We start from the raw sequence: 16111 nt of genomic DNA on the forward strand, positions 1-16111 counted from the left end.
ACAGACTAACCCAAATGTCAAAAGAGCTCCAAAAAGCCAATGAGGAGAAGAACGCCTTAAAAGGCAGAATTAGCCAAATGGAAAAGGAGGTACGAAAGACCAATGAAGAAAATACTACCTTAAAAATTAGATTGGAGCAAGTGGAAGCTAGTGACTTTATGAGAAATCAAGAAATTATAAAACAGAACTAAAAGGATGAAAAAATGGAAGACAATGTGAAATATCTCATTGGAAAAACCACTGACCTGGAGTATAGATCCAGGAGAGATCATCTAAAAATTATTGGATTACCTGAAAGCCATGATCAAAAAAAGAGCCTAGATATCATCTTCCAAGAAATTATCAAGGAAAACTGTCCTGATATTCTAGAACCAGAGGCTAAAATAGAAATTGAAAGAATCTACCAATTGCCTCTTGAAAAAGATCCCAAAAAGAAAACTCCTAGGAATATTGTCACCAAACTCCAGAATTCCCAGGTCAAGAAGAAAATATTGCAAGCAACCAGAAAGAAACAATTCAAGTATTGTGGAAACACAATCAGAATAACACAAGATCTAGCAGCTTCTACATTAAGGGATCAAAGGGTTTGGAACATGATATTCCAGAGGTCAAAGAGCTAGGTTTAAAACCAAGAATCACCTACCCAGCACAACTGGGTATAATACTCCAGGGCAAAATATGGACTTTCAGTAAAATAGAGGACTTTGAAGCATTCTCAATGAAAAGACCAGAGATGAATAGATAATCTGACTTTCAAATACAAGAATCAAGAGAAGCATGAAAAGGTAAACAAGAAAAAGAAATCACAAGGGACTTACTAAAGTTGAACTGTTTTGTTTAACATTCCTACATGGAAAGATGATGTGCATGATTCATGAAACCTCAGTATTAGGGTAGTTGAAGGGAATATACATGCATATAGACAGAAGGCACAGGGTGAGTGAATTGAATATGAAGAGATATGATATCCAAAAAATAAAACAAAATTAAGGGGTGAGACAGGAATATATTGGGAGGAGAAAGGGAGAGATAGAATGGGGTAAATTATCTCACATAAAAGAGGCAAGAAAAAGCTTTTACAGTGGAGGAGAAGGAGAGGGAGCTAGTGAACCTTATTCTCATAAGAACTAGCTCAAAGAGGGAATAACATACACACTCAAGTGGGTTTAGAAATCTACCCCGCCCTATTAGAAAGTAGGAGGGGAAGAGGATAAGAGAAGCAGTGGGGTGGAAGTAGGGGGGGAATAGTGATAGAAGGGAAGGCAGATTCAGGGAGAGAGTAGTCAGAAGCAAAACACTTTTGAGGAGGTATGGGGAGGAGAGGGATAGGATGGAGGGAAATACAATTAGCAATAGAAACTGAAAAAAATTCTGAAACAAGTTTCTCTGATAAAGGCCTCATTTCTCAAACATATAGAGAACTGACTCAAATTTATAAAAGTAAATGCCCAATTAATAAATGATCAAAAGATATGAACAATTTTCAGATGAAGTAATCAAAGCTATCTACAACCATATGAAAAAAAATGCTCTAAATAACAACTGATTAGAGAAATGCAAGTTAAAACAATTCTGAGGTACTACCTCATACCTATTAGATTGGCTAACAAGACAGAAGAGGAAAATGAGAAATGCTAGAGGGGATGTGGGCAAAATGAGACTTTAATGTACTGTTGGTGAAGTTCTGAACTGATTCAACCATTTCAACCAACTGCCGTAAAGCAATTTGGAATTATGCCCAAAGGGCTATAAAACTATGCATATCCTTTGACCTTGTAATACCACTACTGGGTCTGTATCCAAAAGAGATAAAAAACAAAAAGGAAAAGGACCTCCACCTACAAAAATATTTATAGCAGTCATTTTCTGGTGGCAAAGAATTGGGAATTGAGAGGATGCTCATCAACTGGGGAATGGCTGAACAAACTGTGGTATGTGATTATGATGGAATACTACTGTGCTCTAGGAAATGATAAGCAGGATGCTCTCAGAAACACTCGGAAAGACTTACATGAGTGGATGCAAAGTGAAATGTACTGTGTACAAACTAACAGCAATATTGTAAGATGAGCAGCTGTGAATGACTTAGTTATTCTTCACAATATAATGAGCCAAGACAACTCTGAAGGACTTATGATGACAAATGCTACCCATCCCCAAAGAAAGAGTTGATGCTATCTGAATACAGACTGAAGCATACTTTTTTTTACTTTATTTTTCTTGAGATTTTTTTCAGGGTGGGGGAGGGTGTTGTCCATGTTTTCTTTCATAACATGACTAATATGGAAATGTTTTGCATGATTACACATGTATAACCTATACTGAATTGCTTGTCTTCTCAACAAGGGATTGGGGCTGGGCGTGGGGAGGGAGAAAGGGAGAGAATTTGAAACTTAAAAAAGTTTTAAAAAGGAATGTTAGAAATTGTTTTTACATGCAACTGGAGAAAAATAAAATGCTAAATAAATTTTTAAAAATTGTCTCCCCAACCATCCCCATTTCTAAACTTATCCAAACCCATTCCTCTTTTAAATATTGCCATTTCTAGTCTCCCAACTTAGTAACTTTGGCATTATGCTTGACTCCTCACTCCCCCTCATCCCACATATCTAATCAGTTGCACAACCTTGCCGTTTCTACCCTTGTAACTGTACCTCTTTTAGCGGAGTCTTTGTACCATTAGCTACCAGCTTACTTCAGGCCCTTCTCACCTTTCTCCTAGATTATCACAACAGCCTCAAGCTTCTCTTAACTTTAGTCCATCTTCCCCATTATTGCCAAAGGGATTTTTCTTAAGTACAGATCTGACCGTATCACTCCCCTACTTAATAAACTCAAGTGCCTCTAGAACCAAATAGAAATAAGTGTCTTTTGTTTCCCTCTTAAAGCACTTTACAACTTGGTCCAAGCCTAAACTAGATATTATTCCTTCTCATACACCCAACAGCCTAGTTAAACTGATCTTCTCTGTTCCTCCATGCCTCATCTCAGTGCCTTTGCAATGGCCATCCCCCATCCCTAGAATTCACTCCCTCTTATCTGTGCCTCAAATAAGCCATCTCTTCCTTCAGGATGATATAACCATTCCTGATCACTCCAACTGTTAACACCTTGCCTTCCTAACTACTTACATAATTCTCATTACATTTATTCGGTACACACATACACACATACATGCCTTCACTGTCTTCCTCACTAGAATGTAAGCTCTCTGCCCGGAGGGATTGTTTTAATTACTATATTTGTATCTCTGGTATCTAGCAGAGTACTTGGCACATAGTTAGCATTACTTTTGGATCATAGAGATCTGCTCCCTAATTAACAACCTTCCACTAATCTTAAAACTTGTTCTGTCTTGTTCCTTGTATTTTCTAACACTGAATATGACCTAGATTCCTACTGATAACAGCGCATCTCTCACATAAGTATGGACTGGACTTTTTTTTTTTTCCATAGTTTCCGATTTACCTGTTGTGGAGGTGGTTTGAAATACTTCTCCCACTCTAATGTCATTTCCAGACTCCTCCTCTGAGGTTCTGGCTATCCAAATTTATCATCTAACTCAGATCCTAGCGGTCATTACTTATCAACCCCATGACATTCATTTTGCTTCTTTCCTCAGTGAGTTTACAGTCTGGCTCACAATGTTACAACCCCAATGCCTAACACCATACGAGGGGCGCTTGTACATAAATACTGATGTTTCCTCAAGCATTCTAACGACTCATTTCCTCAGTCTGCTCCAAATCTCAAGACTTGTTCCTCCACTTTATCTCAACTACACACAGAGATGGTTATAATCTTGACTGTTTCTATGTTCAAAAACTTCAAAATTCCTTTATCCAATCATAATCTTTTATTATTCATTTTTTCCTATACTGTCGAACCTTATCCTTATTCTTTATCCTCACCATGACCTCCAACCCCTCCATCCAAGTGGGCTGTATACAAATTTGTGTTATATAATCTCAAATGAGCGCTCACTGAAGGGAGGCAAATCCTTTTATCCCTATCTAATTGATTTTCTATCTTACCATCCTCAGAGGCCTTTCTAAACTTTCTCTTCTCTCAAGCCTCCCACATCAGACCCTCCCATTATCCTCTCAGCTGTGGACCTCATCTCATAATTCACTGAAAAAAACTGAAGCAATTCACCCAGAGCTCCCTTTTCTCCCCACTGTCTCAGTTCACACTCCTTTGACATCATCTTCCACCATCTCCTCCTTCAGTTCAGTCTCTGCTGAGGGATTGGCCCTTCTCTTAGCCAAGGTCAACATGCATTCTTGATGCTATCCCTCTATGTCTTCTCCAGGAGACTGTCCCTGCTAGCATTCTTTTCCTCTCTTTAATCTTCAATTTCCCACAATGTACTGGCTTCTTCCTTGATGCCTAAAAACATGCCCAAGTTTCCCTGATCCTTAAAAAAAAAACCAACCTCTAGATCTCACAGTCCCTACTAGGTATCATCCTCTCTATTTTTCTCCCCTTCTCACCTAAATGTCTTGAAAAAGCTATGTACACAGAATGCTTCCACTTCCTCTCATCTTACTCTCTACTAAACCATCTGCGTTCTGGCTTCCTACTTCATATAATTCGGCTAAAACTGTTCTCTTCAAAGTTATCAGTCATTTCAAATGCCAAAGCTAATGACATTTTCTCAGTCCTCATCCTTCTTGACCTTTTTTACAGCATCTGACCTTCGCTGATCACCTCTCTTCTCTCAGGGCTTTCTTGACACTTGCTCTCTCCTGGTTCGCTTTCACACCTGTGTGACCACTACTATTCAGTTTCCTTTGCTGGATATTCATTCATTTGATGTCCATCAACTGTAGGTATTCCTCCAGGCTGGCTCACCACTCCTGTTCTAGCTACTCTTTTCTGGGTGATCTCAGCTATCATGGGTGCATTTATTATACCTATCTAATCACATCCAATACTATACAAATAATCCCCAAATTTACATATCAGTCAACTACCATTTCATAAGCATTTACTATGTGTCAGGTAGTATGCCAAGCAGTGGAAATACAGATACAAGTAGAAAGAAAGACAATCCCTTACCTTAAGGAGCTTACATTCTACTGTGGGAAGATGCATCAAAGGAAGTGGAAAATGTGGGGTAAAGAGGAAAGCAAGACAACTGGCAGAGGAAGTCCAGAGTGCAGTCTAGAGAGGAATGAGACATGGCTGGCCTGGACACTCTCCTTAAATGGAGGTTCTGGGGGGGGGGCATCCAACCATACAGACACCCTTAGTCTCTCCCCTGAGCTCTAATTCCTTATAATCAATTATTTGCTGGATGTTTTGAATCAGACATTCTTAACTCCAGATATCTATGATTTAACTCATTATCTCTCCCCTCAAACCCGCCACATTTTACTACCTTGGGGTCACTCTCACTTAGCCCATTTATCCAACCAGTTGCCGTATCTTGTTTTTACCTCTATGAACAGGACCTTCCCTTAATGCCCCTCCCCCCCATTCTAGAGTTTATTAATTCCTGTGGCTCCCTATTACGTCTAGAATTGAACATAATTTCCTCTGCTTTACATTTAAAGCTCTTTATAACCTGATCCTGTCCTACTTTTCCCTTACATTATTCCCCTCCATACACTCTGTAGTCTAACCTACTTGCTATTTCTCATACAGGACACCAACTCTTCATGGCTCTTCGCTGGCTCTCCTTCATCCCTTGAATACATGGCTCTCCTTACTGACTTTTCCGTTTTAGAATCCCTAGTTCAGCACTGATAGCACCTAGAAATAATTTATTCTTCATATCAATGAATAAATATGAACAAATCCTTAAAATTAAAATCTGGAAATATCTGTGTATTGTGCACACAATCTTTTGCATAAGCACTTAAAAACTGCATAGTAAATTAAATTGTAAATTGATCTGTTGTTATGTATTGGTCTCAATAGTATGGACAAAATGTGTGTTACTTTCCAGTGTATTTATGTATATGGCTTTTTTTTTTTGCAAAAAAATCACACTTTAGGAGAAGAGTCTGTATTTGAGAGTATACTATTACATTTTGAAGCAATATGATATGCAGATTACCTGTAACAGTTTCCAAACAACTATGGCAGGAAATCACTACAAATTAAAAAAAAACACACTGCGAGGCATCACCCCAAATAATGGAAAGCAAAAACTTTTTTAAAAGGCTATTTTTTTGTCAAAACATTTTATCAATGATGAAGTTTTACCCTCATGTCTAATAGCGGTATGGGGATGATACTAGGTTCTCAAAGGTTACACCACTGGAGTGTAAGTTCTGGGAGGTTTCATCACTCTGGAAACACTTCACATAAGGCAAGACAAATAAAATGTGTTTGTCATCAAAGAGCCAACCTAAGTGCTATGAGGTTCACAAGTTAGCCAAGTGGTGATGAATTACTAGATCACAGTATCTCCAGAAACAAAAGGAAACAATCTGTTGATGGATGTGACATCCGTACAGATGAAATCATGGATTTTTCAAAGTACACTGTACAATTTTCACTTGGCCATAATATCGAATTAAGGCAAATTTCTATACATTAAAGTTACTAAATAAATTGTTGCCTCTGTTGTTCTTAATTTTTTGTTGTGATCTTTGAAGTCCAATATATTTAAATTAGTAAATCTTGCAAATGGGTTAAATATTTTCAATATTAGGACCTTGCTAAACCCTTTGTTCTTAAAGTTAAAATATTTACTGAACCCAGGTGGCACTGGTAATTGAACCCATGCATTTTTCCTAAAATTATTAATTCAGAGGAGAAAAAAATGTGAAAATATTCTCTGACCAGAACTATATTTCAGTTCAATTCAAGAAACAATTATTAGGCACCTACTATTTGTCAGACATTGTGCTAATTTCATTCTGTTTGACTATTTCTAAAAAACAGAGGTGCCTAAAGTTTAAATATCAACTATGACTATAATTTTTATGCTAATTTGATTTTTAGATTATGTTCATGTGAATGAAATTGAGAAAAACAGAAACAAACATACAAAAAAGAATTAGCATTATTCTTAGTAAGGACCAAATTTTAGTAACCAGAGACAAATGGTAATTAAACAAAAACAAAACAGGCTTAAACAAAACAAGCCTAACACGACAAAAGCTTCTTGCTTCGTTTCTTTGTTCAACCTAACCACATTTAAAATAATGTTTACTCAATTCCTCACCTGTAATATCACTTCTCTATAATATTTAAGATCTCTCACTGATGATATTATATTAAAATCAAACTCAGACTAAATATTTGGTTTATGAAAGAGAAAGAAAAAACAAGGCTTACTATTATGCTTCAAAAATTAAAATCTGCTCAGAGTGCTAGGTATTTTACACAACATTTGGTACTTACTGAGTTAGTAAATCAACAGCACAAGGAAGGGGAGGAAGAAGTCGCTGAATGATGTCATCAGTAAGAAGATCCTCACAGTGGGAAACGAAGCTCTTGATAGCTGGAGAAGAAGTGACTGTAGGTTAGTACAGGCTAATCAACTGTGAAAATCACACTTAATTATGGCACATTTCAAGCAAGGCTAAGATAAAATAAAATAGAGCCAAGGCTGCCGGAATTTGGACCTGATTTTTATACCCCACTCCCCCTCCATTTTTTTTCTTTTCCCTTCACTTTAAAAAAAAAAATTCATTTAAGGTTATTTTAAAAAGATCACTGTCACAAACCTTTCAGCATACTTTAAGAGGGATAACTAGAACTAATTTTTTTGAAGAAGTCATAGAGATTTTAAATTTGCTATAACTAAGAGAAAGTTTTTTCCTAAAAGTAAAACTAAAAAAGGAAAAGAAAATAGTTCAATGCAGATGTGTGTTCCTAAGGCATTTTTATTTTCCTGACAGAAGCGCATCTCTTCAGATGTAAAGTAAACTACACGATGAAAAAAATTTCTTAACAACTGAATGTAAACGTCTGTATGATCATGAACTATTGTCTTTTCTATTTTTTTTACCCTAATCCTAGCACTAAGCTCTCAATTCAAATTACTAATGATAAATTCTTGTCATACTTTTTAGAGTTACTGATAACTTTGATAAGGTAAAGTGACAGTAAGAGTAACAAAATTTTCTAAAGTATTTAGATTTAAAATGAGAAGACTAACATAAAGTCTGTTATAAAAGAATTCCCCAATTTTCATTTTATCTCAATGGTTCCTTCCTGTGGCCGCTGATAAATCATATCTTTGACTTAGTTTCTGCCTTATTACAACAACAACAAAAAATAGTATATTATATTCTGCTAAGAATATTGAACGAACAACTTGATTAAGGCTTCGTAAGTTCCTACTTGAAGCAGCAATAATAAATCAATATATGAGGAGCTTTTTTCTATATAGTGTGAATAAAATCACATATGTAAATTCAATACTTCAAGGATTCGATATTTGACCAGTGTGGCTGCACTTCTCACCAGCAGAGACTGTAATCCCTTTATACTCTATTTTAAAGTACTCATTAATTACTTTAGTTTCCCTTAAAAGAGCATCCTTTTAAGAAAAGAGTAAGAGATTATGTCACCATTACTTATTGAAAGTATTTTTGGTTTTGCATCCAAGCAGAACAAACCTTACTCCCTCCTAACTTGATTATATTTAATAAGACATACATGACCCTGAGGCTTAAAAACATGTAATTGGTTTAATATAATGCACTTCAATTTAACATCTAGAATAGGGATTCTTATTTTTGTGTCATGGACCCTGTTTACCTACACACGCCCTTTTCAGAATAATGCTTTTAAATTATAAAAGAAAACACAATAATATTGTTACAAAGGAATGCAATGATATTGAAATAAAAATGTGAGATATTCATGGACCCCCTAATATCTCTGTGGATTGCAGATTAAGAACCTCTGATTTAGACCACCAAATCAATTCTCTATTCTAAGAAAATCACCAGGTGATAACTGTGCTCCCTAAGCAGGAAGGGAAGAAGAATGCTTAACTCAACTCACCACAGAGGGCACCTGCACGACCTTCCAAGGTCACCTGCCACGTGAATGAGTCTCCTCGACTTCTCTCTGTTTCTAGATCCTTAGGAGATAGTGGAAAGACACACTTCCACAGTCTTAGCACCCGGGGAAGATGGTGATGGATAAATGCTGAGCCTGTAGTATTTTAGAATTGTCATTTGCAGTGAGTGAAACACGAAACTGTTATATTCTAAGCCACTTTTTAAATAAGTACATCCATGTAAAAGTCAAGTTACTTAAAAATTAAGTAGAATACAGCCAAGATTAGAAGGAAAGCAAAAAATTGGGAAAAAAATTTATAGTTTCTCAGATAAGGTCTCATATCTCAAATATATACAAAACTTTATTAAATTTATAAGAATGAGTCTTTTCCCAATTGATAAATGGTCAAAGGACAGAAACAGGCAGTTTTTCAATGAAGAAATCAAAGCTGTATGTAGTCATATGAAAAAATGTTCGAAATCATTACTGATTAGAAAAATGCAAATTAAAACAACTTTGAGATATCACCTCATCAGATTGGCTAAAATGACAAACGTTGGAGACGATGTGGAAAAACTGGGACATGAAGACAATGTTGGCAGAACCGTGAAGTGACCCAGCCATTCTGGAGAACAATCTGGAATTATGCCCAAAGAGTTATAAAACTGACCCAGCAATCCCTCTATTAGGTCTGTTTCCCAAGGAGATCAGGGAAAAAGGAAAAGAACCTACGTGATCTAAAATGTTTACAGCAGCTCTCTTTGTGGTGGCAAAGAGCTGGAAGCTGAAGGGATGCCCATCAACTGGGAAATGGCTAAACAAGTTGTGGTATCTGACTGTGAAGGAATACTACTGTGTTGTAAGAAATGATGACCTGGCTGATTCTAGAAAAACCACGGAAAAACTTGAATGCAATATCAAAGAAGGAAATGGGGAGAACCAAGAGAACACTGTTTGAAGAATAACTGTGAACAATTAAGTTATTCTGAGTATTATAAATACTCAAATCAACTACAAAGGACCTATGGAGGAAGATACTCCAGAGAAAGAACTGTTAAACTGAAGTATGCACACTATAGTTTTACACACCCACACACACAGCTGCGGCAAATGGTGGCCTTCCCTAGTGCAGGTTGGGGAGGAAGATAAGTAGAGAGTTCAGAACTTAACATGTGAAAGAAAAAATTAAATAAAAAATTTAAAAATGGAGAGGTAACAAGATGACGCAGGGCATAGAGTCCTAAACTTAAGAGTCCAAAAAAAAATGAGTTCAAATCCAGCCTCAGGTCCTTACTAGCTGTGTGACCCTGGGAAAGTCACTTAACCCTGTCTGCCTCCGTTTTCTTATCTGTAAAATGGAGATAAAAATAACAGCTACTTCCCAGGGTTACTGTGAGGGGTTTTGAAAGTTTTAAGATGAGACATAAATACCATTATTATTACTACTACTAAATCCTACTTCTTCTCATGCAGTTCTTAATATAAACATTTCTTTACCTTTTAAAAACACTAAATTTCATTGTAAACACTTGAGTGGATGTACATTTTAACAGTTAACACTGGGGACAGTAACGCCTATGTTAACAACTTTGTCTATTCCAAACCTAGACATACAGTAAATCTGATGGACAAAGATTTTAGCGAAAAAGATATGAATGGTGCAGAATCTATGACTATTGAAAGGTTGTTTAAACACTGTACAGCAATAAGCAGTCAACGAGAGTAAAAAAATTTTTTTTAAAAAGTCACAGACCCAGCTAGAAGCTATGGGCTACCAAGCAATTAGGGGAAGTACAGTACTTATCCAAAAGGAAGTTGAGCATTTTAAATGTAAAATCAAGGACTGACTTAAATTATAATAAAGAGAATCTCTTCTTCCTCATCATATTCTCCCTATATCTTCTCTTCTTTTAAGTTAAACATTCTGGATATAATGACTTGCCTGTTTCTCAATATTCTGATATAGTAGAATGTAACACTGAATTAAAAAAAAAGTAATATAATCTTAGGTTGTATAGATGAAGAGCACTCTCTAAACCCAGGGAGGTGACAGTTTTGCTATATCTTGCAGCGGTGAGACCATATCTGTAGCACTATATGCAATTCTTAGTGTTACATTTCAGAAAGGATATTGATAAAGTAGAGACCATCTGGAAGAGGGAAACCAGGATAGTCTAGGCCCTCAAGACCATTACATATGAAGATCAGCTAAATAAAGTAGGTATGTTAACTTGGGCAAAGGGAAGACAATGGGAGGATAGGATAGCTGTCTTCAAAGGGTCCTCATATGAATGAGTGCTTATATTTGTTCTAAATGGCTGGAAAGGTTGATTTAGGAGAAATGGGTAGGAATTACAGTAAAGATGATTTAAGCTTTAGGTAAGGAAAAAATTTCTATTGAAACTATTCACAAATGGAATGGGTTTGGGAGAAGATAGGAGTGGTAATAACGACAGATATTTACACAGTTTGCAAGGTCTTTTACACTAGCGGTTTTTAAGCAAAGGCTAAATTACCACTTGCTAGGTATGATGTAGAAGGGATTTTTGTTCAGGTGACAGGTTAGAATAAATGACTCTGCAGTCCCTGACAAATGTGAGATTATTTGAAAACTCATTCGTACTTTTGCCGTGTAGGCCTATGAGTACCATCTAGTGGTAGAATGTGGTAAATGAAGGGCTATATGGCTTTATCTAAAAATCAAGGAAAATAATAAAACTTTTTTCCCATTTTTCAACTATTCAATTCAATTCAAAACTTATTGTGTACCCATTGTGTGCAAGATACTGCTAGGCCCTTGGAATACAAAGGCAAAAACATAATGAGTGGCCCTTGAAGTGGTTCATGATCTAATGCATAAAGGAAAAATGAGGCCAAATGTAACACCTGGTTAGGACAATACCCTTCTTTAACTACTTTAATAATTTAAAACATCCATGATTACATCAGCATTGGCATTTCCTTCATCAATGTAGATCACAACTCCCCAACTTCTTAGCAGGCGGTTTCCTGAGTTTCTATCATCACTTGGTAACCAGCCTTCTGGTGATTGATGTTTCTCTGGACACAGAGAGGCTGGTCTTCCAGGACAACATTCAAAGCCTCTCTAGCCTGGAAAAAATTGCTAATAGGCTTCAATAAGCCAGGGTCATTTCCACACCATCAGTAAGTAGCACTTCAGTGAAGGGACAGAGAGTCAGATAAGGGCAGGATAAATTCTGCAGTTTAGAATTGAAAAGGGCTTAAGAAATGTGGTTTCAAACTCTAAGGTTAGAGCTAAAATAATCTGCCCAAATTCAAAGAAGTATCTGAAAATAGTAAAAGAGAGAAAGAAGTTGAGTGTGCTAAAGAATTTTAGACTGACGTACATAAGCTAAAAATTAAAAGACTATAGTAATAAAGAGACTTCAGGAAAAAGAATCAAAAGTTCTTGTCTTTTAAAAACATTGCTATAAGTATGAAACGCAAATCTTTTTGTGTAACCACATTCAGGATAGTATAGTATTCTGCAGCCAGGGTCAGCACTACCTAGTGTGATTTACTTTCTACATAATCAGCAATTAAAGTACTGTTTTAATAAGCTTTTATAAAATTAATTATTTCTCATATCTGAAAAACACTAAGCATTATATTGTCATTCACCAATTAATTGTTTAGACTTAAGCTTCTTTTAAAATTAACCCACATAATAGATAGCAAAAAGTCATGATACTTTACAAATTTAGTTCATTACATATGAGCAACAAGTTTTCTATGCTCTGAAGTAGGAATTTACAGTAAAATAAAACTATGATAAAGCAACAAAATATAATTTTGAAGATATTTGCAGGGCAACATACACAGCATAACCATGAGTAAAATGAATAAATATTTGAAATTCTTTCAAGTATTTCAAACTGTATAAAATCATAATTCTTTGAGGGCAAATCTGTGGGTTTTTTTTTTTAAAAAACAGTCAAAAGGTGTTTAAAGTGAAATCTACTGAAAAGGATGGTGATCAAAGTGGATAAAATAGTGAAAAAATTTCTGGCCATAAAAAGGAAAGGAAAAGGAAAAAAGGACCCTAGACCACAAAATAATGTGATATTTTCTCGTATGGCTTATAATCTGACTCTGAAGACATTCTGACTGTGTTCTAAAAACATTTTGTGCCAAGGAAGCATCTTTGGAATAAAAGAAGCCTCCTAAATTAACTAAAAGAACAGCCCTCATTTGCCTGCTTGGCTTTTGGTATTTGTTTTAAAAAATCACTTCAATTGTGGTTTATCAACATAATGCAAATACTATAGCACCATTAATTTCAACAGTTCAAAGATCTATGATTTCAGTAACATGAATAGTCCCTCCACCTCTGCAGAATGCACCCCTATCCATTCACCTGGAGGCTATACTTCTGGTAATGACCTTTCTCTCCTTCTTAGATAAAACACATTTAAATTAGTTCATCATTGGCATCTTGCTAGGAACCTTTCTTGCTGGGTGGCAGCTGCCAGAGACAGAATTTCTAGGGGCATGCTCTTTGAAAACGCAGGTTCACTTCCACATTAAAGTAAGGCCCTAGAATAAGGTTTTAGAAGAACACAATTTAAAATGACAAGCATAAGAAATACAAAAAAACAGAAAGACAAAATAATTCAAAGAAAGCAGAACTTGAACTAAATACACATTTGCTCCAATTTATAGACATATAATTTTAAATGAAAAGCATAAAAGAACAAAGATTTGAACTGATAAAGATTTAAAAGGGAACAAAGAGAGAGTAATAGGTAGGTTACTGTTATTTTGTTAAATTATATTTTATTGGGGCAGCTAGGTGACGCAGTGAGTAGAGCACCAACCCTGGAGTTAGGAGGACCTGAGTTCAAATCGGGACTCAGACACTTGACACATGACACACTCACTAGCTGTGTGACTTTGGGCAAGTCACTTAACCCTAATTGCCCTGTCTTTCCCCCTCAAAAATAAATTATATTTTATTATAAATATTCTGAAGATATACTGTTTTTCTTATAAGTTCACAATTAAATTTGTTCTATCACATTATCACACAAATGCAGAATTCTTTACATTCCCATAACATAATGATGCACTCAGAAATATATAAAATTTCACCAATTACCTAATGTCATTAAGGCAGCTATCAGCAACCATCCAGCTTGTGTTCGTTGAACTGAAAGGCGACTATTCTGTGCAGCAGAACATAACAAATCCTCTGCTAACATCACAATTATCTATTTATAATTAGAATGAAAAAAGACCCAAAAAAGTACATAAGCTGAACAAAGAATATTACTTTTTAAAATAACATTTGAAAATATTAAATATATATAATTCACAGGAGTTTTGCTAGAAAGCCATGCTTCTTGAAGTCTATCAGCATAATCATAACCATATCAAAAGACTGTTTCATTAGTGATGTTCTGATCTCCTTCCTGAAACATCCTTCCCATAAAATTAAACAAGTTAAATTTCTCTAGCAGAAGGAATTTTTACAGTTAAAAATCAAATGAAAGCAGGCACTTAACTGAGTATCAAGCATACCAAATCACGAACCATCACTGCTGTTACACATGCCTAACAAAATACTGTACTACCACAAAATTAATGTAATTTGTGTAAAATATTAGTAACTTGGAAAGACTTTCTGAATAACTCTTAGTTAAAATTGTGCCAGGATGAGATCCTTTGCTATTTACAATAATTAAGCCCTCTTAGACAACAGCTGACAGACTTGGGTGGCATAGGGCACATAATCCTCAAGTACACAGAATATTCCTCCAAGACTTGCTTTTTTGGGAACACATTTGATATCTTAGATAGAAAAAGGATGTTAGCTATAAATTAATTTAAATTTTCTAGGAAACCAGAACAACCAAAAACCAACCCGGAAAAAAAATATTTTTAAAAAAATTAAAAGTATCGAATTTTATTTTAGACTCTGCACATAATCAGTGTAATCAAACCAAAAACCACACTCTGATCTCAGTTAACACTGCAGTAGTCTGCAGATCTAAGGTAAAGGCATGAGGACGGGAGAGAAGCCTCCACTTAGAAGTTCCATATTTCATTTTCTTCAGTAAATTAGAGAAGTACTAATGAACACATTGATAGGCTATTTCCAGAGGTGCGACTAAAATAATGAGAACAACTGGCACAAGTATTTCATAGAGAGAAGTCTCATACTTTTAGTCATTTCATATATAATATTCTATCCCTAATCATATCGAAACAGTGGGAAAAACTGCAAGGGAAGAATTTTATATTCAGGTTAGTAAATTCCTTCAGTTTTGCCACTGCATTTGTTGGGGAGGAAGAAGGACCCAACCAGTAAACAAAAATTAGCCTCAGATAACTTGTTTGTTTTTAAAAGTCACTTAAAGCTAAACTGGAAACACAAATTCATGAGGTTATTTCTTAAGCAAAAAAAACAAACCAAAAACCAAACCAAGAAATAATTTAGGTTTGTTAAATGAATCCCAGGTGGCAGGTTTAACAACGGAAAATTATATTTCAATTCTGCCTGATATTACTAAAAATGGCAATAGCTAGAATTAATTCAATCTAGCTTGCTTACACCAGGTCATGTGGATTGCTCTCCCATGGAACCAATAGAAAATATAATGTTGCCTGGGTTAATGACTTCTGTAGAAATAATCTTAACCAGATATTGAAAAGGAAAATTTGGTCCTTGGCAAAGTTCTTTGCTTGATATTGCTTTACTAAAGAATAAAATGATAAAGTTACTCCCCATTCTTACTCAATAATGCTGTACGAGCACTGGAGGGAAAGGAAGGGGAGTGGTGACTCGGCAATGTTAAATAAGAGGCATGGAGGTCTGAATAATAAGGGCTTTCATCTCTAAATAGCAGTTTCTTCCAGCTGTAATTCACCAGCTCTGACAAAGTTTTTCTAAAAATTCTTCTCTGATGCTTATGAACCCTATTTCTTTTCCTTCAATTCTTTAAGGTAAAATGCTGGCGCATTTTTAAAAAGTCACTTATTAAAGCATCTATCTACTAAATATGTACTGTGTTAATAATGGCATTTATCAGTTTGAGAAAGGGTGTAATTCACAAGAACTGCATTTCCTGAGAATCACTTTTAGGTGAATGGAATTTTAAGTAAATTTTCTTGGAAG

The 16111-nt window shown here is 35.6% G+C and overlaps 1 protein-coding gene across 1 annotated transcript in view; it reads right to left on the reverse strand.

Moving 5' to 3' along the window:
- HEATR5A (HEAT repeat containing 5A) overlaps positions 1 to 16111 on the reverse strand; it is a 182524-nt gene that overhangs the window by 113622 nt on the left and 52791 nt on the right. Inside the window, exons 11-13 of the mRNA XM_036734739.1 lie at positions 14093 to 14204; positions 8974 to 9126; positions 7360 to 7459 (exon numbers count right to left, since the gene is read on the reverse strand). Coding sequence (XP_036590634.1) covers positions 7360 to 7459; positions 8974 to 9126; positions 14093 to 14204 — 365 coding nt within the window. The remainder of the gene's footprint in view (positions 1 to 7359; positions 7460 to 8973; positions 9127 to 14092; positions 14205 to 16111) is intronic.

Source organism: Trichosurus vulpecula, chromosome 8 (assembly GCF_011100635.1).
Source record: "Trichosurus vulpecula isolate mTriVul1 chromosome 8, mTriVul1.pri, whole genome shotgun sequence".
NCBI classification, from domain to species: domain Eukaryota; kingdom Metazoa; phylum Chordata; class Mammalia; order Diprotodontia; family Phalangeridae; genus Trichosurus; species Trichosurus vulpecula.